The 22,578-nt window shown below is 38.9% G+C and overlaps 1 protein-coding gene across 12 annotated transcripts in view; it reads left to right on the top strand.

Annotated features, from left to right (window-relative positions):
- The first annotated feature begins 1,618 nt into the window (after window positions 1-1,618).
- Window positions 1,619-22,578, top strand: part of CDC14B (cell division cycle 14B) — a 53,268-nt gene continuing 32,308 nt past the window's right edge. For 8 of the 12 annotated variants that reach the window (XR_014880581.1, XM_085213845.1, XM_085213844.1 and 5 more), the window contains exons 1-4: window positions 1,620-1,962; window positions 8,609-8,702; window positions 9,852-9,927; window positions 12,222-12,314. Coding sequence is in view for 11 of the 12 variants with exons in the window: in XM_085213845.1 (XP_085069971.1) it covers window positions 1,797-1,962; window positions 8,609-8,702; window positions 9,852-9,927; window positions 12,222-12,314 (429 nt within the window). In the remaining variant the exon portion in view is untranslated. Of the gene's footprint in view, window positions 1,963-8,608; window positions 8,703-9,851; window positions 9,928-12,221; window positions 12,315-22,578 lie in introns of all 12 variants that reach the window. The other 4 variants (XM_085213842.1, XM_085213840.1, XM_085213839.1 and 1 more) reach the window with 3 other exon arrangements.

The raw sequence follows: 22,578 nt of genomic DNA, 5'->3' as shown, positions 1-22,578 counted from the left end.
TAAGGAATCTGTTGCCAGAAAACCTAAACCTCATGATTGTAGGTCCCCATTTTATCCTTCTTCTTTTCCCACCTACGTGACATCCCTGGGCGCTTGAGCAAAGTCATGTGAGTACTCCCTGAGATGGCCATCATCCTGAGATAAGTCCACACAAAAGACCGCTTCACAGCTATTAACGTGCAGCTTATCTCTCTCCCCTTGCCCAGTACTTGTCCATCAAAGTTCTCCAGAGAAAGAATTTCACCTTTGCCCAGGACTTGCCTGGACTTGTTCATCGATGTCCCCAGCAAACTTTGAGAAAATGAAAATTAAATAATCTCTTACATGCTCCTTAATGAAAAATAAAAGTTTTAAGAAAAATAATGACATTGAGTAACGTAATTACATGAGGATGTACTATCCAATAGCACCTTGTTAATTACCCACACATTTTGGTAGCACGTGTTTAAGAGAAGGATGCTATTCATGTAAAAGTACCATGTGACCCTCAGCCCAAGCCAGCAGCACCCAACCTGAGCTCAAGCAGCTTCCCACAGACCCAGCACTGCCACAGTGAGGGGGCAGTGGGACAGAGTGGAAACTTGGAAGTGAAGGAATGCAGGGTACCCAAGAGCACTGTAGCACTTCCATGCTGATACATGCAGAGTCATGATGCTACTTCCAGTTCCACTTTGGTTTTCCAGTCATTTCACATTCATGTGTCCAGTGCTTTCTGTTCTAAAGGAAGTGTTTGTCTTGAACTGTTTTGCTTTCAGCAGAACTTAAAAAGTACATGGTGAAACAGTTCTGTTGTGGTGTTTTAACTCAATAGAGGAACTGGACACAGCTGTGCACTCCTAAGGGGCTCAGAACAATTGAAGCTGCCGTTTGTCAGTGCTCATGAAGCCACTCATCCCTGGCACTTCAGTGCTAATAGACCATGTGATTTTGGATTAACCCAGCAAAATCTTCAGATAGAATCACTGAATGAGGGCCAAGGAGAGGAAGAACGTCACAGGAGGCTCAGCAGAAACACGGCTTTAAGGAAAACATCAGCCCTGCATATATCAAGCACCCACTGCATGCCAGAGCCCATGTGAGTCTAACCCCAAGTGCACAGTGAATGACCACGGGCAGCTACAGGCCCTTAGTGTTATTTAAAAACTATGTTTTTAAAAAGTTATGCAGCAAAACATGGGCGACATCCGCTGATTGCTCACCCTGCACAAGGCAAGATCTGGGCTGCAGATCGTAGTGGAGGACTGGCAGTGCTCCACTTATTTCGGTGTATTGAAACGTGCTGTACTGGAACAGACTGCTGTGCGTTAGATACAAACGCAACTCTTCAAACTTTCCAAATCCTGAGCAGACCGGTGCAAACAGCGAGATTCCGCCGAGGACACCTCTCCCATTCGGAGCTCTGGGGTCGGGCAGCGGAACGTCACCAGACTCGCCGCATATGAACCAATGGTGGCGGTTGTCGGCGGCCCCGCGTAGCGCCCCGCGGCAAGCCCGGCCCAGCCCACCTGTTACCGCGGCTGCTATGACATCACTGTCTCCACAGCTCCGCGCCGGTGACGCCACACTGCCCCAACCCAATCAGAGGCGGCAGAGGGGGGGGCGGGGGTGCCGGGAGCCGCCGGGTCTGGACGGGGGGGCAAAGGTGCATGGGGTGGCGGGAGTGGGCGGTGTCCACGGAGACGCGTCAGCCGCCTCTGCCGGTCCCTCCCCTGGCAGCCCGAGGTCCGCGGGGAGCGACGCGGCGGGGATGAAGCGGGTCGTTTTGCACCCACGGTAGCGGCGCAGCCGCCTCCGCCATGAAGCGGAAGAGCTGGGCCGAAGCCCGGCGCCGCGCCAGCCCGCCACCGGCTCTGAAGAGAACTCGGAGCGCAGCGTCGAGGGCGGCGCGGCTTGAGGAGCAGGACGAGGAGCGGCGGAAGACGCCCTCCGCCGTCGCGCCGGGGACCTGCGTGCAGATCACCGGTGAGGGGGGCGTGCCGGGGCTGGGCGGGCTGCCCTGCGGGGCGCCGTAAGTCGGGGCCGGGACAGTGAGGCGGGGCGACGCCCCCCTTCCCGCCGCCTCCTGCAGCGCCGCGCCGGGGTTCCCGCCAGGCGATCTCGGCCGGGAGAAAGTTGGTGGCGGCGGGGAATGGGGCGCGACGTCCGCGGGTGGATGGCGATGGAGCGGGGTGTGCCGCGTTCGGCGGTGCTGGGCGCGTTTCGGAACAATTAACGTAATGTGCGCTGAGTAACTTTGTTTGGCAGCGCCGAGCAGTGCCTCACGCTGGGTTTTGGCTTGGAACAGAGCAGAGAGAAAAGAGTATTTAAACTGAAAAAATGCGTATCTGCGAAACAGCCCAGCAGTCTAGTTTGTGCGTGCGTGAGGGCTGGTGTCCCTCCGTGCTGGTTGGTGGAAGTAATACTCGTACCGGCCGTCTTGATCTGTCCTGTCTTGGCCCCGCGTGGTGCCCCTGCGTTGCCCGTGGTGGCACTGTGACAGCAGCCGATGTTCCCTGTGGCAGCCGCGGAGGTGCGACTGAAGCAATTCCCTCAGTTCCACGTCTAAGAGACGTGCCTGGGTTTAGTTTGTGTAGGGACTTTTTGTGTGCTGTATCACATTTGGGAATGGCATTATTTACAACTTCTCTTAAAACAAAACAAAAAACAAAACACATACACACACAAAAACAAAAACAAAAACAAGAAATGAGCCTCACCTCTTTTCTACAAAAGACAAATGGGAAACTGCGTGTAAAGAGAGCAGCAAGAATACTGAAAGCAATCATGGACAAAAGCACAGATCTCATCCTTGCTGAAAAGCAAGAGTATTTAGATAAACTGCCATGTCTCCTAAATAGCAGTATATTTAGAAAATCCTAAGATTCTGTCAGTGTTTTGGAAACCTGGCATAGTGATGTAGGAAGAATGTAAATTCCCAAAGTGTAACAGAGTCCTCTTTTTAAAAAGCTCTAATAGAGCCATGGAATAAAACTGAAATACTCCAGCCTAAAATTTATTTTTTGGGGGTCTAGTCTACACAGGGACATAATGTTATGCTTATACGCAGAGCTGTAATTCTGTAAGTATTTTTCTATAGTTTCTTAGCTGTAACTATTTGTACAGGTACATCACAATTTTAGGGTTCAGTGTAGAAACCTCTGATTAGGCAGGTGTTGCTCTTTGATATCAAAGTACATCCCTACACTGGAATGCTGTGTAGACCCGCCCAGCCCCACAGACAGCATTATGACCAGCCATGGGCAGCATCTATCTGGGGCCAGGGCACTCGTCCAGCACTGAACAGGCCCCTCACATTACTGTGTTTTCCCTTCCAAGAAAATGCTCGCTTGTTCAAATAGTGCAGCACATCACCTAGAATTTGACTTGTGTTTTTCAGTGGGAGTTCAGCATGCACATCAGTACACAGCATAACAAACTCAATTAAAATGCACTAAGTTCTTGTATTTAACAATAATTCATGCTCCCTTAATATTTTCATACTGCTCATCATGGCTGCTGTTTACGAGCTTCTAATAATGGAAATGTTACAGCCTAATCTTCATTGCACTGGTATGACACGTTTATTTATTTTTTTTCCAATAGAGAAACCCTGTGAGAGTCTGAGCCCACAGGCTTACCTTTTCCTTTGGCTGCTTTAGAAGTTATTTCAGGTTTTGGACTATCAGTTCTGCCTTCTCATAATGCAGTTCTGAGAAGTGAATTAATAGTTCTGGACTGGAAGCAGATTAAAGCATCAGGCCTCACTCTTGCACTTGGACATACTGGAAAATATTCTAGCGACCATGGAGACTGAATACTAGCATTACCTTCCCTGCTTACAAAACAGCCCCAAACTCATTAAGAACATTGCAGGCTACTCTCATTTTCATTTTTGTGGAAGACAACAGCACAAACCATCCCAAATAGCTATAAAGATGTATAGATTTTGTCTTGCCTGACATTACACTGATACGTGACAGAGATGGTAATGCTTTATTATGCATAGATATTACGATCAACACAATTATTGTGTTTCTTTATTTCCTATTGAATTGCACTTATCAATCTAAATATTTTTGTTTGCTATTAAGTGTAGTTCAGGGAATCAGTGCTTCTGGAAAAGGTTTATTTTGGTCTATTAAGCTGCACGGTAAATCTTACCATTTTGTCTTTGTCAACTAATGTATGAGTCTGGCTGGTATGAATTCAATTTGCTGGTATTGAATACATTTCTTCTGTTTACTGGAAGCATATTCCCATATTCTTCTGATCTCTGAAAGAAATAATTTATATGTCTAAAGGAAATGTAACCATTTTGTGTGAGAAGCTTAAAAACTCATTACTTCCCTTCATTTCCAGGTTGTCATTGTTCTGATTTTATAAATAACATTTTAAAGAAAGTGTACAATAATAAGGTGTAAACTTTGCACTAAAAGATGCATGTTTTTCTCTCACCTCCCTCCAGCAGTTAATTCCAAAATGAAGTAACTACAGTAAAGAAACAAGGTATTAAATCTTAAGTGATAGAACACCATGGGGAATCTTCACAGATGTTTGTTTGTCTTCCTGTTCAGTGGGTATCCAGTTGATTGCAGTGTGGAACTAACTCCAGAAAGAATGTCCTAAGTCACTTGGAGATTTTAAAAAAGAGCATCTGGTTCAATATGCTAACTGATAAATAGGTTGAGGGCTTTTTTGTTCTCTTGTTTGTGTGTTTTTGTTGGAGACTATGGAGACTAAGTGTTTTGCTTTGTTTTTCCTGTATAGTTGGTTAGACATTACACATTTTGTATGTTATGAAGAAACCAAATTTGTACTTTTTTTTTTATTATGGAAACAAATTTTGGGGAAATTTTGACTGACTCTCAATTAGTTCTATTATACAGCTACATCTCAGTACAAAAGTTGTATTTAATGTTTTATCAATTGACTTCACCAGTGAGCGTGTCTCAAAATAAAGATTTTTAAAGCCAAGTTTAATGCTTTTAATATCTAAACCAGTGCTGACAGCATGTGAGCACTTGTAATGTAGTCTTATAAACTGGACAAGAGCAGCTGAGATAAAGGACTATGTTTAAGTAAAGTAACACATTAATCATCAATTATCAATCATGATGTGTCCTGAAAATATTTTTTTCATGGTAAATAAAAATTTCCTTTAGCTTTTTAGTGTGTCTTCATTTTTTCTTTCAGAAGGCCAAGCTATTGTTGTTATTGCTGACTGTGTAATCACTTAAATAGGAATTGTATTGTAAAGATGAGTGAATGAATGTCTTCAAGGATAAGATGACTAACAGGAAAATACCATAGAATTTTACTTCTTATCTTAATATTGCAACAGAATTTGTCTTTTTGTTTTCTCTTGTGTCTTCCTCTTATTTTGGAGTTCCTAATGTAACAAAATACTGTGCACTAACTCTGATTTTTAGAAATGCAGTTCTGTTGGAATAGAAAATAACTCTCTACTTTCATTCCTTATAATTCAAAACAGACTGACATTGTATTTTGTAATACTGTCATCTCCTCTGAATTTCTCATCTGAGGCATCTGTTTAACAATAGCACTGCTGAGTTTTTCTTTTGGTGAAATAATCTTTGCTGCTTGTATGCAGACTTGTCCTACCTGTAGTGAGTGCCTGTTTGGTATTTAGATGCTTTCTGAGTTACTGAAATTGCTTTCTTCAAGGCCTTCACAGTGGACCCATGGAAGCATCAGGCTCACTGAAGGTAAAGCAAGAAGATTTTGCTGTCTCTGTTTTCCAGTGAACACAGTTGTGGAATGATAGCTCTTAGTGTTGTATACCTGTGCTTCCATGGAACACTGTAGAGCAGAAAAATAAGCAAAATATTTTTCTTTCTGTATGGACATCAAAATCAGATGTGTGATTATTATGGCTTGTGTACACAAACATGCTGCTTGTAGCTTTAATCTCACTAGTTCAGTACTTGTAGTAGCAAAGCTGTGAGATCACAGCTCTTAGGTAGGGGTCTGCTGATTTATTTTGTTGAACATCGGTAGCTTACTAAAATTAATTGCCAGCAATTGTCCATGTTTCTGTATTTTAACTGTTTTGTTATTTGAGGCAAACAAAATTAAGCATAACTGAAGTACATCTAATGTACTGCAGTCATATCTTCTAATTGCAGTGCAGATGCAGCCTGCAAGGCAGTAAGCTCTGCTCTTATTCTTCTGAGAGACGAGTAGAAGGATTTGCTCTAGTTTGTAATTTTATTATTACCTTTTATCAGAAATTTGTGAGAATCTGGAAGTACTAAATTAGATTATATGTAAATGAGGTACTAAAAAGCTAAAATTAACAAAGAGTGCATAAAAAATATTAAAGTGGAAGTTTTGCTTCTGTAGCCCAAGCTGTTGTGGAGTCCTACTGAAATGCATTTATCAGTGTTCCAGTGTATTTCATGTGTAGACCCCAGTCCTGCAGCTGGATCTGTAGCAGAGGAATCTTGTTTCACAGCGTTGGTTACTCATATTCGAAAATTAACACTAATCTTTGGTAACACTCTAGCTGTAAGCAGAACTGGAAATACGTTTGCAAAATATATATAAAAATAGATGTAGTGAGCAGTTTACCATTCGTATCCTATCAGGCTGGTTAGCTAGAAAGGCAGATAGGCTTTTGGGAAAAGACTATTCTGCACAGCTTATTACTAAAATCTCCTCGTAGGAAACATTTACAAAAAGATGGAGCCTGCTGTTCGCATAATGGAGAGCAATTGTTAGTAGGGTGCTGGAAAGGACAGCTTGTCAGGATGTTGGCATTTGACATATGCAGCTCTTATTGTGAGGTGGTTCTACAGTCATTAAGCCTTGAGCTCCTTGCTACATTCTTTCAGGTGTTTTAGAATGCCATCAATTAATGCAATCCAAAGATACCAATGTGGAATTGAATGCCAACAGCTATTCAAAAGGCCATGTGCTCTCTATTCACTCAGGAGATGAATTCTTATTTTTGTTGGACTTTTTTGCAAAGCTGCAGAAAATTTTCAGTTAAAGCTGGAACACTGAGGAAGCAAGTGATTAATATACTCCCAAGTTGTTTTTTTTGTTTTTTTTTTTTTTAATTTATAAAATGCTACTTATTTTAGTCTTTGGACCTATGTAAATAGATCTTTGCTTTTTTTTGTGTGTGTGTGTTCCTTCTCTAGTATTCAAGGATTTGGGATTACTTCTTCTGTAGAGCTTTTATATTTTCAAAAGTGATGTACAGCTTATGTGAACAAGTTGGCATGCAAGAAGGTGGCACTGCAGACATTCTGACCAGATCTCGGTGTGCGTGTTGTTTGAGTGTACCGACGGCTCAGTCCTAGTCAAAAACGAGTGAGTGTAAAGAGTAGGTGCCACTGGGGTGTGAATACTGGCTGTGTTTTGACTGCTAGCCCACTGTGGGCGTGTCCAGCCATCTAACCCAACAATAAACTTCGTGGTAGCTAGCTGTTACATCAGTTTAAAAGCAGTGTGAAATCACAGCTCAGGGCTGTAATTTGAAATGGATTTCATCTAGCAACACCAGTTTAAACACAATCCCTAGATATTATATCTTATCCATTCTCAGTTTTGCTTTCTTGTGTGTGCTCAGTCCTTTTCTGTATGGACATTTGTGCTCATTTTCAGGGAAGAGGGGAGTAAACTAGCAAAGCAGCCTTTCCCCTCCCCCTCCTTTTTTTCCCTTTTTTCTTCCTTCTTCTCCTTTAAATGAGCCATGGCTCGCTCCTCCGTAATGTTTTGTCCCGAATGCTTTTCTGGGGCTCCCTGTCTTTTCCTCTGTGCCGTATAAGTAATGACTTCTAAGTGCTAATCATTTTGGTTTGAAACAAAAGTGATTTTTTTCTGCTCTCAGGAAGAGGAGATATTGCTCTTTGCATATGCTTCAGTGCTTATGTATAGGTGATGTTCAGATATTTAAGTAAACGTATTAATTCTAGGCAACTAGTGGAAAACAATCTTTTAGGCTTTGAATTTTGCTTCCTGTGTGTGTGTGTGTATGTATGTATGTATGTATATATGTATGTGTATATATATATATATAATTATTATTCCTCCCCTTCCTCCTCCCCCCAGCAGCAAAAACAGAATATGGCTGTGCTGCTGCAAGGCCTCTCTTTTTATTGATCAGTAACTAGAGGTGCAGCAATTTACTGCCACAGCACATTCCGTGTTTAAAGTTCTGCAGCTGCAGCTGCCCTTCGAGAGAGTTTTGTTTTGTTTTAATGTGAATACCGAGGGTGGCCTTAACTCTTTAAGCAAGGGGCGCCAAAACAGCGTAGGCACCGGGTGTCCCCACCAGGATGGATGGCGGGGGCCGGCTGGGCTCTGGCGCTCTGCTGGGGAACGCCGCGCCCCAGCTCAGTTCGAGACATTTTGCGGCTCTGTTTAACGTCGATGCCATGCGCTTAAGCTGTAGCTGGGGGATACCATGTTCGGAGGGCCGCGGTGCGGTCTGGCCTGCATTACCTGGAGGAGTACTGGCAGCCTGTGGAGGGTTGTGAGCTCGGAGCCGTGTCGCTGCCACCTGAAGAGGCAGGAGGAAGCTGTTTGGAGTTGTGCTGCCGGCGGGCCTGCTGCGGAAAAAATAGGGTGTTTGTGAAAGCTGTGTTTCCCTGCCTTTCAGATCGCCTTTATTTCGCAATTCTCTGCCAAAAACCAAAGAGTGGAGGTGCAGATACCCATTATTTCTGCATAGACAATGAACTTGTGTATGCAAAGTAAGTATAGACTCTCTTTCCCTTTTCCCTTTCCTTTTCCCCTTCCTTTTCCCCTTCCTTTTCCCCTTCCTTTTCCCCTTCCTTTTCCCCTTCCTTTTCCCCTTCCTTTTCCCCTTCCTTTTCCCCTTCCTTTTCCCTTTCCTTTTCCCTTTCCTTTTCCTTTTCCTATTCCTTTTTCCTATTCCTTTTTCCTATTCCTTTTTCCTATTCCTTTTCCTTTTCTTTTTACAATTATTGGAATAAATCAGTAAGAATGACAGTAATGAGAAACCAATCTAATTGATGGTCTGTGTTCGAATGTAGCTGAGAGAAACATACTATTCCCATTATAGAGTTAATAATATGTGTCTGTCCTCTCAAACTTACTTGCTATAATGATTTATAAGGCTTAGAATGGTTTGTTTGATTCCCATCAGGATTTCTTAAAAATTTTTTCAGAGCTTTCATTATACCCCAACTTGTTAGGAGACACTGGAGCATGTCACAGCAACGTGTACTCCGAAATCTACATTCAACCATTGAGCAGAAAGGGATGTTTTTAGTCACCAAAGTATTAAGTGGAGTGTCTGAACTTCCTGGAATTAGTGAAAAAGCTGACAAAACTAACTCAAACTTTTATGAGCCGGGTAGTGAACAGCATATGTCTTTGTATGCAGTCTGGAATGCTACTAATTCTTGAAATGTTTTTAACCAAAAATATACTGGTTTTAGAAGGACTGATGAATATTTATTCTCTGCCTTTGTTTTTCTTTAGCAGTAATGCATATTGTATCTCCAATTAATTGAGGTAATTTACCATAGAATGTACAAGAACAGTAGGTATATGTAGACAAACATGTTCCCAAAATATTTGAATTACTTTCCATTGCCTTCTTTTAAAGCCAGGCATTTTGGTTGCTTTTGAAACATGGTTTCTAAACCGGTGTCACAGAGTGATGGAATTTTTCAGATCTTTAGTATTCTACTTTGTGTGATGGTTGTGGAAAACAGGAAACAGCTGTTGTTCCAGTTAAAATAGTACATATGTAAGAAGACATTTATGTGCTCAGAATAAATCATATGTATATTACTACTTCTTTCTTGTGCATCTAGCTTAAACTATCTAAATTAAAAAAAATAAATAAATGTTTTTACTCTTTCTCTTACTAGCTTCTATGGAGATTTTGGACCGCTAAATCTGGCAATGGTCTACAAATACTGCTGCAAACTAAATAAAAAATTAAAGGTAATGCTTGTTTTAGTATTCAATACTTATGTCTTTGTAAAGAACAAAAGCAAATGGGCCTGAAGTTTCTTTTGTTAAGGTGCTTTCATGTATTCCTAATAAAGCCACGTTTTGAAAATGTATGCAAAGTTCCATTACTTGCATTTTAGGGAGGAGAAAAGCTGCTTGCTTTTAAAGTCCACTCTCTTGTGGTAGTGATTAATATTGAGCTCCTAGAAGATGAGTTGCTAAATGGGTACAGACTCAGTTAGATTTGTAATGGCGGATTTTTTTTTTAAACTTATATTTCTCTTCTGGTACTTACACCTATTCTGTAAGAAGCAATATTTGATTTTTGATATTTGATTTTTGGCATGGTCCTAAAGAAGACTTGTCATGCATCCTCTTTTCTCATGGGGTGCTTAGTAATTGAAGTTTTTATAGAACATAGTGTCTTTAAAATAGAGAGTTCTTGTATTGATGAAATCAATGTCTTCAAGTTAGTTGACCTCTAACTCCAGAAGTTGGACTGTAAAACCTGTTAGGCGGATAAAAAGCTCATTAGCATTAATGTGAACACAGTTTGCCTCTTCAAAACTGCTTAGATCTTAAAAGCTATGACTAGTGAGCTATGAAAATTGGAAAGCATGTGGAACATAGTAGTTTAGCAAAGTTGAAGTGTTTTTTTTTTTTTTTTTTTTTTTTCCAGAGGGTATTAATGTCTGTCACTGGCATCAATTTTCATAAATCCATTTCTCATTGTCACTATAGAGCTAAGAACAGGTTTACCTGAGACAAGATTCTCTTCTGTTTACAGCATGGTTGTCATACCTTTTGGCTTGCCTGGGCTGCATTAAGTACAGAGAAATTGACTTGGGCTGCATATAAATAAGTTGCTATGAAAGTAATGCCTACAATATTGTTAGTTTATAAGTAACAAAAATTTTAATTTTTTTTTTCTTAAAACATTAAAAAAGCAGTGGAACAAAATCATAAAACCGATGAGATATGTGACCCTTGTCGTGAAACTAATGCATCAGTCTGTTTTGATGACAGTGGTTGCAATTCTTAGTGAGCTCACAAGGTATTCATCAGAGATTTTTGATAAAATTTTGCTGTTTTGGTACATAATCCTTGACAGTTGTTCATAAATATGTGCACTGCCAAAAAGTGATTATATGAAGAAGGTAGGGTTGTGAAGCAAAGGATATTCCTCTTCTAAGAGAGGGCGTATAAAAGTCTGGCAAAGAGATGTGATCAGGTTTTTTAGTTGAATATCTGATTGCAACTCTATGCATTCAATTTGAAAATTTGCAGGCAATGTGATTATATCAGCTGAAAATGATGTTGCAAACATAAATCAATTTTTTTTTCTTTTTTCTTTTTTTTCCAATCTTGAAACGTATTTCAAATTCCTGTATCAAACCGGAAAGCACAACTGCGTGTTACTCGCTGTTCGGAGCACCGTGTTCAGCCAGTGTGTCAAAATACATACAGTCATTTGCTATCACTTAAGTCAACACTGTGCTCCTTATGCTTTGCTTTCAGCCGACACAATGTTAACAGCGCTCTGATAGTTTGGTTGTTGCTGAGGACTGGGTGTTGCCTGGGGCCGCTGCTGTGAAGAGCTGCTGCCTTTATAGTGCAGGGGGTAGTTTTTGGTGCCATTATAGAGATAAGTGTCCTTCCTATTGGCAGTGCTATTCCACCTTCTTCCTAAGATAATGAGATAAACAATATGCCAAGCACTTAGATGAAACTTTAAGACATTATTACTAATAAGATTTAAAAATGTTTTCAAAATATTTTTATTTAAACCTGCGTTTTCCAGATCCAGAGATATTTTAGAAGCAACTGTTAGTAGAAACCTTAGTATCAAGATTTTTTTTCAAAAAACATCTAAACTATGTTTTTAGTGCTGTTGAGACTTTAACTTATCTATGATGGTTTTGAGAATGTAATGTATTTACTACCATGTTATGTATTTACTTCACATAGATGGATATCTATTGCATGGGACTTGATGTCAAAAATATTAAGCACATTCAAGGAGAAAAAGAAAAATTTGTGTAATCTGTGTAAGTTAGTGTAATTTTGTAAAATTATTTAGGCTGAATACTGTGAAAAATCCTGGAATAATCTAGATGGGGATACAGTATTCTGAAGCTTTTGAGGGATTTGTCTAATATATTCTGTCTTCTCGATACAAATAGTTGAAAGTAAATGAACTGAGACTTGCATTCTTCTAATTTTAGAAGAGGAAACATGAAACATTTAAATGGCAGAATTATAATCTTGTTCATTTTTTGATACAGTCGTTTTCATTGATAAAGAAGAAAATAGTTCATTATACTGGCTTTGATCGAAAAAAGCAAGCAAATGCTGCATTTCTCATAGGCTCCTACGCAGTAAGTATTAAAATTTTTACTATTGCATCAGAAGGTTAAACGTGTTCATTCTTTCATACTCGCTTTTTAAAACAGCAAGATAAAAACACTTGTTTTCTCTTGGCTAATATTGTTACTAATGTATCTTACAGTAAAGTGCTGCCTTCTATTAGAATTTTTAAAGTCCAGGAGGCGTATGGATGGATTTGTTTTTTTTTTTTTTCTTTTTTTCTTTTTTTCTTGCAATTCAATCTGTGCTCCTATAAGGAAAAGAGAACAAAAAGTCACCTCTGAAAAAAAATTTTGAGTTTGTCATAACTTTCTGAGTTTCAAAAAATGTATGCATCTTTTCATTTAGAAAAAAAAAGACTGCTTCATTTTTTTTTTCTTTTTTCCTTTTTTCCACAAATATTGTCTTGGACAAAGTACAGTATATATTTCCTTTTGCAGACACATTTAATTATGTCTTTTCTTCCCACTATCTTCTTTGTTACCATCAGATGATCTCTTCAGTTAACCTATGAGAAAGCATAAGATTGTGTACTAGAGCCAGTATAAAGATTGGGAATGTAAGAGGTGGCTGCAGATGTGCTGAGTCACGTCCTTGGCTGCAAAAATGGGAGAATATTGCTGGCTTTCCATTGCAGCTACATCTATCAAAAGAATCAGTATTTGCTGCACAAAACTGTTGCTGAGGAATAAAGCACAAACAGCTTAATTATGAAATGTGTGATGAACTGTGTTCAGTTCTGTTTTGACTTGTAACGTGGTTTGATTGTAACGCTCTCTCTGTCTTGTTCATTTGCTTTTGAGACGAATAGGTGAATGTGTTTTTGATGTTGAAAATTTGAAGAATCAGAGTTCATCTAGCCTTAGGTCATTCTGGTTTACCAGCTGTGCAGCTATACAGTATTAACCGTGCTGACAATCTTCTTGCTGCTTCCCTACTTTATTGCTAAGTCCTTTTTGTTGCTTCCCAGGTTTTCTTTGTTATCTGTTTTCTACAGTAATCATTATGAATAAAGAACTTAACTTGAAAGTCTGCCACTTCTGCTATCTGAAAAACAGGAGCCTTACGAGTGTTACTGCCGATCTTTGTATTCTTAAGAAACTGGCAACGTGAGTTACTGAACTTGTTTGCTGTTAAGATGTTACACTAGGTAAAGAGCTGCAGCTTTTAGGAAAACTTCTTCCAATTGTATTACAGGTCTACAAAGCATGAGTGGAGTGATTTCATCCATCAGCTGTTATTTGGAAGGTTTTTGTTTTTCCCTAAAATTTCATTGTGAATATGTGTGATATTACTGTGCAGCCCAGCATCTTACATTTTGAGCAGAATCTGCTATATAGAAAATTCATTGACTATTTAGAAGTTTACCAAAAAAATCAAAACAGTCCTAACAAATATCTTGTGTGGGATCATCATCCATTAGCCTTGCCATGTCACATTAACAATGTGCAGTAAGAAGGAATCCTCTCCTTGGGGGTAGGAAGGGTTGTTTTTCGGATAATTATGAATCATAGATGGTGAGGTAGCTCTAGCTGGATCCTGTTTTTCTTTCCACTGCAGTAGTTTTTGGCTTCTGTACCACCTTTTCTATAAAGTGAGATATAATCTCTACCCAGATTGATGTGGGAGGGATTCCCATGAAGGAAAATCACAGACTGTGCCCCTGAGGGCACGTTTTTTCCCTGATGCACTTTGATGATCTTTCATGAAGAGGCAGGTTTAATTACAACAAACAGTGTTGAAGTGTTCAGATATACATATCCCATGTTCCTGCTTTCTGTGAAGCATGCAGTGGCTTAGGATCTGCACAGAATGTCTGATAAATGTATGTGTATAATCATAATTCCTGACTGGAAGGAAGTATATTAAGGTCATATTTATTTTAAACATATATAGGCTTAAGCACCCAGCTACTTCTTCCATTCAGAGTGCATAGCTTTTTGATGAAGAAGGATCTACCACTGTGGCAATGCTGAATTGGATCATTTTATTTCTTATACCATACTGTAGAAGTGATAGATTGATAGATAGATTGTCATTCTAGATTTTGTCTTCTATGGGTTGAATATTTTTTCAAGTTCAATCTCTTTTTTTTTTTTTTTTTTTTTTTTTTTTTTTTTTTTTTTTTTAAGCTTCATGGTGGGTTCTGCTTCAGCTGCTCTCCTTAGATCAAGGAGTTGTGTGGCCTTGCATCATACTGGGGGAGTCTGGGTGGGAAGAGCAAGGAAATAGAATGGGGAAATAGTGTCCACAGAGCGAGTCATGAAAACAGTGCTTATATGTGTGTGTTATTAGGCCTTTGATAGCCTTTGCATAGTTTTGGATACAAGTTCTTCAGGAATTCCTACTTGTTTGGAATAACAGTATGCCAGCACTTAAGAATAGCACAGATACAGTAAGTTTGTTTGCCTTTTATACTTCTTTTTTTTTTTTTTAAACACATAAATGCATTAAAACTGTAATTAACTGTATGTAACTGTGTCTACTTGCATGTCTTCATAAGCTTTCAGTATTTTTATACTAGCAACTTAAAAGTCTATCTTTTAAAGGCTCATCAACCTGAAGTTAGAATTCTTAAACAGAGTTATTTAACTCCTACAAACTCGGTTTATAGGCATTGCAGTATGTTGGCATGATTTACCATTCAGCATCTTTTGTTTAAATACATATGTATGTGTATATTAACTGTGCGGAGATGTGCTCATTTTTACAAATATTGCAATTACAAACATCTTCATTAACTGTGGTGAAGTGAAAGGGCAGTTGTTAGTGTTCTAGTTTACAAGCAAAGTCTGTTCCCAGTCTCTTCCTCACAGTTGGTGTTTTATAATGTTCCCACATCTTCCATCTTCATCTAACTTGTCTTTCTTTTCTCTTTAGTGGAGATAGTTTCTGAAGGGGTCATCCAGCCTACACGCTTATTTCTTTCCCCTCCTGTATCTGCTGCTTCTTTCCAGGTGTACTTTGATGTGATAGTCCAGCCTAACTCAAGCTACAGGGCTCTTCAATGTTACAAGGACTTGCAGATGAAGAACAGAGTTTCCAATACACTGTTATATATGTAGCTTTTAGGATATTTTAGTGTAAATATTAATAGTTTAGATCCTAGTTCATCTTAGTTCAAATTGTTCATCTTTCATCTGTGTAGGTCACTCTAAAAGTAATGCCTCCTATTTCTTTCCGTGGAAACTACAACAGATTCAAAGAGCACAACACTGATAGTGCAAATTCTCAGCTACAAAACATATTTTTTCAATATAGTTGCCTATACAGTCCAACTTTCATCGTCCCAGACAGATGGAAATCAGAAGGTACCAAATCAGGACCATCCAGGGAGTATATGGTAGCGCAGTCCAGTCAAGACTAGCAGTGTGCTCCATGGTCATCATATCAGTATGGGCCTAGCATGACCAAATCTTCTCTGGAATTTTGAGCCTTCAGCTTAGTCAGTATCTCAGAGTTGCTGGTTTGTCCTGGTTCCAGGAAATCCAGAAGGATGGCCCCTTCCTATCTCAAAGAACAGTGCACATCATTTTGTCTGCTGCGGATTTCATCTTGAACCTTTTCTTGAGTGGTAAATTCACTCCGTGGAAAGCCACTGCGTTACTGCATGGACTGCTGTTTTCACTGTAGCTTGTAGTGGGGATATTACTTCTTGTCACCAGTAATGATGCCAATCCTAGAAACTGTCACTTTCAGCCTCGTTTTGGTTAAATAGGTCCTGACAGACTTGCATACAGTGTTATTTCTGTTCCTGTGTGAGCATTCATGGGAACCACCTGGTCCAAACTTGGCAGTATTTCAACTCTGCCACCATTATTTCCAATGCATTGAAGTTAATATTCAGCTCCTTACATAGTTCCTAAGTTGTAACCTGCTGATTTGCATAGATGAGCCAAGCAAGATGCTCTTCATTTCATGGTTTCACAGCTGTGCATGGCTGTCTAGAATGTGGCTGTTGCCACTGCTGGTACATACCACCTACCACCTCTCAGTGCTCACATCTGCTGTTTGGTCTCCTTAAGCATTCAGCAAGTGTCAGTGAATGTCAGTGGGTATTATTTTTTTCAGCCTGGAGGAATTCAGTGACACTCCTTTGCTTCATATACATTTCTGTGTCAGATGCCATTTTGTCAGACTTGCCTCTACTGCCTGGCAACAAAATGTAATGGAAAATTGGTGAAAAGGTTCAGCCTCTACTGCCATACCACCATCTGCCTCCAACACTGTGGGCCAATGTAATCCAATTGGAGGCATTACTTTTGGAGCGCCCCTCATATTTTTGTATTTTGTTTAATTTTTATGTATGATATGTTGCATAATGGGAATAATATTCCATATACACATTCAGCCACACAAACCTTAGCCACATTTGGCTAGTTGGAGTTGAATGGCCATAAATTATTTGGGGTGGATAGGGTGAGGGGAAAGATGGGAGGGGGAAAAAAATGTTTGTTCTTCACCTTGTAAAGAAAAACTGCTTTTCCTTGTAAGCTGTCTGCGCTATTCAGGCCTTACCACTCTACCAAAGCAGCAGTGATCTTCTGAGTTGATATCTACAGTGGCTTCTCTTGATTTTCGCCAGGACTTGGCAGTGGGTGAGAAAAGTCTGCTTCTTCCACCATTGCCCCTTCTATATTAAGAAAGAAAATGTACTACTCTGTGCACTGACCACCCAATTCCCCCCTCTCCCCTTAACTGCATTAACTTAGTAACAGTCTTTCTTTTCTCAGGCCTGGCACTAATTATGTACTTGGAGGGCGACCCTCTGGGGGTACTGCCCCATGAACTGCTGTAATTCAGGTCACCTTCTCCAGGACTCATCTCTGTGCTTTGTCTATTTTCTGATCTTCTTTCTTCAGGGTAAGCAGTGTTTCCTTCATCCGTTCTGATCCATAGTACTGTTTTTGCCTTTCCAGTTTGATGGTGGCCTTCCTAACTGTGGGCCTAACATGGGGTAAGAGATGGAAGTTGTAGAAGCAGTTAACACCAGCCTACATAATGTTGAGCTGTTGTGCTTTTACTGTGAAACTTGCAAAATTATCTCTGGCTAAGACATAGAAGAGGAAGTAAATCTGTTTAGTGGTCCAAGCTGAGTGGTAGTAAATGGGTAACAGGTATAGTGTTCAAATTAGAGGTGAGTAAACTGTGTTCACTCTCAGCTACATTTTGGTGAAGAAAGTTTATGTTTGTCAATTGAATGGCAGAGAGAAGATGAGCAAAGAAGTACTGGTATTTCAGACAAGCAAAAGTTGCCTCGAGTCTTTTTCTGTGTTCAAGACCTCTAAAAACTTATCTCATTTGAATAGTATTTTGGAAATCATGATTAGTTTTCATAACAATTTTTCTTACTTTTTCTACTAGGTTCTTCCTTACTGTGTTCTTTCCAGGCTGCATTTCTGCATAGGGTTGTTCTCTGGGAATTCATCACTATAGTAGTACTAGCTTACTTTCTTAGCTGTTGTCAAGTACTGATGTTTCCAGCTAGAAGGGCTTTATGTGCCCCTCTCAGCCTGTTTTAAAAATGACTGGAGGTTTCTATCTCCTTGACAGTTGTGTTTATGCTAATAAAAGGATAGTTGGCTACATGTGCATTTCTTTAGTACAGTACACCTTCATATAGGAGTATTCTAATATATTTATGTTTTAATTTGTATGTAACCTTCTATGAAATGTTGCTAGAAAGTTTAATGTATTAACTGTCTAGTATGTTCAGTTTATGTTTTAATAACATAACATATTTGATACATTTATAGTAAAATTATGCATGTGTGCCAGCTTTTGGTTATGTTTGGTCGCACAGCAGTAACAGTTTTTGTTCTGAATTGGTGACCTGTATTTATTTGTAGTTTACAGTGGTTCAGATTATATTAAGTGAAAGACATTTTATGTGACATTGTATCACATAAAATATGCTTGTAAGCAGTTGAATTTGAATCTTATCATTGTTGTCTTCCTTTTTAAGACAGTGGGCTAAAATGTGTGGTGAGGGCAGCAAGTTTAAGTAGATATTTCACTTAAGAGCTGATTAGGAGAATAAAGTTGGTTATTAAGTGCATCATCAACATGAATTTAAAGGGCTGTTTGCAGACTTGACTTAATATGATTTCTAACAGTATAGCTTATTTAAATAGCTTTCTTTATTTTCCCTAAAAAGCAACAAAGTATATCAGGTATCTTTATTACCAGATGTATTCTGCCTTGGGTGCAGTATTACTCTTTTGCATGGTTACTCTTGTTTAGAACACCAAAACTTCGTGTTCTGGGGATTAAGAAGCCTCTTTTCTACCAGGAGTACTTTTCATCCTATTGTGAATAGTGTTTCTGTAGGAGCAACACTAATATAGAAGACCTGTTTAAAATAGGACTGGCTTGAAAATAGTAGTATAAATCAAACAAGAGTTCCTGTGATAATCAAATCTTGTGTGTTCAGTAGCCTAGTCCTCCAAGCTTTTCCATTTAATTGAACAAACATTCTAGTGGCTGTTGGACTACATGGCAATATTAGCAGGAGCAGTGCTTGAGAGTATACAATGCTTGGATGGCTCTTTACCATTCACAGAGCTACATCCAGTCTTTTAATTAGAAACAGATGTCTAAATGAAAAGGATGATTAGAGCAATGTTAATGGTTCAACCTTAATGGCAAATTTCTGGCTGTATTTTGAGGTTCAGTAGGATATATTTTTTTGTGTGCATAAAAAAAATGAATTTCTAAAGAAGTAGTACATAAATGATTATACAAGATGAAAAAACAATATGTTATTGTGAAAGATGTCAGTTCTTTATTATAATAATTTTCTTGAATATATTTCAGAAAAGAATTTGTAAAGACTTTAAGTCTTTTGTGTGTGCGCGTATGTAGGCATGTACGTACATGCGTCTGCACTTGTGTGAGATTGTAGGAAAACATTAAAACCAATGCAGCTGTACTTTTGCATGCTTTCTTTCAGATCTTCACCAAGCAGAATTTTCAAGTTTCTTTTAAAAAGCTGCTTGTTTTGAATGTTTGGCCTAAGGAAAAAGAGCTCCTTGAGATATGATTGTAAAATTTGAATAAACTCTTTTCTCTGTATTTTGTATGTACAATACATGAAAGTACTCAGAAAACATTAGTTTCTACTGTACGACAGGTAATTGCTTAAAATTTATACTCGCACATCTTTCTATTGAATATGGTGGTTGCTTTATAGGCATTAGCTTCAAAAAACAGCTTTATATGTGATAATTTCTATAATCCTATGGAAATGTAAGTAGCCAAGTTTAGATCCAGCATGTAGTCAAACTGGTTTTAAGTGTTGTATATTTCTAGAAGCATGTCTTTTCCCATTTCATGTCCTCCCCCTTGTACACTCTTCGTCAGTTTACAAACGTATCAATAAATATCTTTGTTTTCTTATTTGTCAGTTCAACACTCACATTTTCATCTTTTTCTGAAACTTCAGTTCTGCTGAGTGCCTTGTAAAACTCTTCTTACTTCAAACAATCCTGTCTGCTCAAGGTCACTCTAATTACTTTTACTTCTCTAATTTACTGCCTTTGACATAATTCCAGTGAAATAATTCGTCTTTAAAGTTTTAGTGACCTCCTCCCAGTCAGAAAAAGCAGCTGCCACTGACCTTGAACTATGAGGTATTTCTCAGCGTATCTAGTAATGTTTAGGTCTGTATAAGGAGTGTCTGTCTGAAGTGTTTCTCTCCTTAAACCCTTGGTCAGTGCATTTTGATTCACTTCATAGTCTGAGCAATCTCAACAGCTAATGAGTGTCCAGTCCATAGGATCAGAGTAGGACTAGCATGAAGTTAAAATAAAAAAATGAATAAAATTCTGGAAGTCTACAGTACAAATGTCAGCACTTTGTTGCCAGCATTCAGTGTACAGATGCATTTATGCTAGTTCATACACATCCTAACACAGATGTGGCCTCTATTGCTTTGATGTCTGCTGCTTCCCTGTGCTTGGCTGCTCCATTTGTCAGTTCTTTAGTCCTACCTATAGTCACTTTCTATGAAGTCTGCTCCAAAATAAATGCTTCCTGTTTGATTATGTTGGCTCACAATGTCGGAGGTGGATGTTAATATTATGGCAATATAAGTTGAATTTTTCCACCATTTCATTACATTTCATTGCCATGTGACAGATAGCAGCAGAGGGGGGGACTGAGAGAATGGCATCTGATGTGGAAGTGCATGTGAAGCAAAGGGGTGTCGTTGAATTTCTCCGTGCTATAAAAATAGCACCCATTGACATTCATTGATGCTTGTTGAACAAGAAGACCAAACAGTGGATATGAGCACAGTGAGGCAGTGGGTGATGTGTTTCAGTATTGACAATAAGTGACAGTACAGATGTAGATTTTTACAAGTGTGGCATGCAGTTCTTGTTCACTGCTGATGAAAATGCATCGCTAAAGGTAGTGACTGTTGAAAAAAGGAGTTCTGTAGATGAGAATTTGCTGTATCAAATAGTGTTACTGTGCTCTTTGGTTCTGTTATAGTTTCCATGGAAATAATAAAAGACATTGCTTTCAAAAGAACCTACATATGTTTGGAACCTTGTCCACTAGCAACCTGAATCCAGTTAGAGATTCATCTTTGATCCTGCCTTCCACATGTCCAAGATTTCCTGCTGGGATTTTCTTGTTATCTTAAACTGCCAGAAAAAGATCTTGTTTCCATTTCTGTTGTCATAGCTTCTTGTGTTGTGTTACTGCTGGGATACTTTCCTTATGAATGAAGTTTCAGTTTTTAGTCTTTCCCATTTACGTAAAGATTGAATGTCATTCTTCGTTTTGAAATATGCCATTTTATTGCACCTGCCCAGATATCCTCCTACTAACCTGAAGTTTTTGTAAACCGCTTTTCACCAAGAACTCCATCCAACAGTTTCATCCACTGTTGTCTCTGAAACTGTTCCACACATCACATCTTATGTGTGTGACCACAGCCAGAATGTACCACAGTCTGCTTTTGTTCCACAAAATTTTAAGAGATCTGACTCTATCAAAGGGCTTCCTTCAGTGAATGTACTATATATTGTTTCATATGCACACTAAAAAATGCCATCTCCTTGTTTTTTTTCTTTTTGCTTTTGTTATTTTTTTTGTATGTACTGAGCAATGGTAGATATTCCGGTACTCAGAATTTTTCATTAGAAAATCATGTTGGTTTTCTTAAATGTGCTTGTCTGTGGTGAATGTTCATGTAACTATGTCGAGGAATATCCATTCAGATGTGCTTCTTCACTAGCAATGTCATTTCAGAACTAAGAATTAACCTGTTTCAATACCATATGGTGTTATCTAGACTTAATTTATTGTAACAAGTCCATTAGGGCAACAGAAACTTCCTTTTGCTGCTGTTACATTTGTAAACATGCTTTTGTGCCGAAGCCAGTATTATTCAAGAAGATGGTAAAAGCTCGACTGAAATGTGAGAGGAATCCTTTTCCTTTGTGAGCTACAGGTGCTTAAAGGATTAGCTAAACTTAGCTGCCTTTCTATTTGCCTGTTGTACAAGTATTGCTCTGTATTATCCAGCCTGGCAGCACTGAATCACTGCTTTTTGCAGAGTGATGCATTTCTGGGTACAAACTCTGTCTCTGCTGTTTAATTGCAGTTCTTTCTGTTTGTTAGTGCCTTGTTATGTTTCTGGTTTATAAGTTTTTCTGGGGCAGCACTTTGATAAGCAAGTGGTGTTTTGTACGTATAGAAGCTGGAAGTCTGTATTCATTGTGCTCCAAGACTTTAAATATGACTTTATCAAAACATACAACTTGGAATTCTTTTTAACATGAGCATTGTGACTATTTCAGGCAATGAACCTGCAGAGTAGAAAGCAACTGAAGAGCAAGTCTTAAGTGATCTACCTACATATTTATCTAAATTTTTAAGTCTTTTTTAAATTCTAGGTATATGCTTGCAAATTGAAATATAAACTTCACTTACACTACTTCAATGAAAACACAGAAAACATGCAGTTTTCATTACTATAGTAGATTATTAAAAACAAAACATTTGTGGTTTTTTTTTTTTTCTCTTTGGTTTTGCTAATTGCAAAGGAAGAAGAATGCTCAGAAAATATTTAGCATTATCTAATCAGAGGAAAAACAGGAGAGGTCACCTGTTGCCATTTGTATTTTAGTTGTCTGTTGAAGATATATTTCTTCCTTTTTTTTTTTTTTTTTTTTTTCCTTTGGCAATATCTCTTCCACCTCCCATTCTGATTCTCAGGAATGCTTGTGTGTGTGCATGCATGCGTGTGTGTGGAGAAGATGT

Source organism: Meleagris gallopavo, chromosome Z, assembly GCF_905368555.1.
Source record: "Meleagris gallopavo chromosome Z, MGAL_WU_HG_1.1, whole genome shotgun sequence".
Classification (NCBI taxonomy): domain Eukaryota; kingdom Metazoa; phylum Chordata; class Aves; order Galliformes; family Phasianidae; genus Meleagris; species Meleagris gallopavo.
The sequence above is the reverse complement of the archived record's forward strand: the minus strand, read 5'-3'. Positions and strand labels throughout refer to the sequence as shown.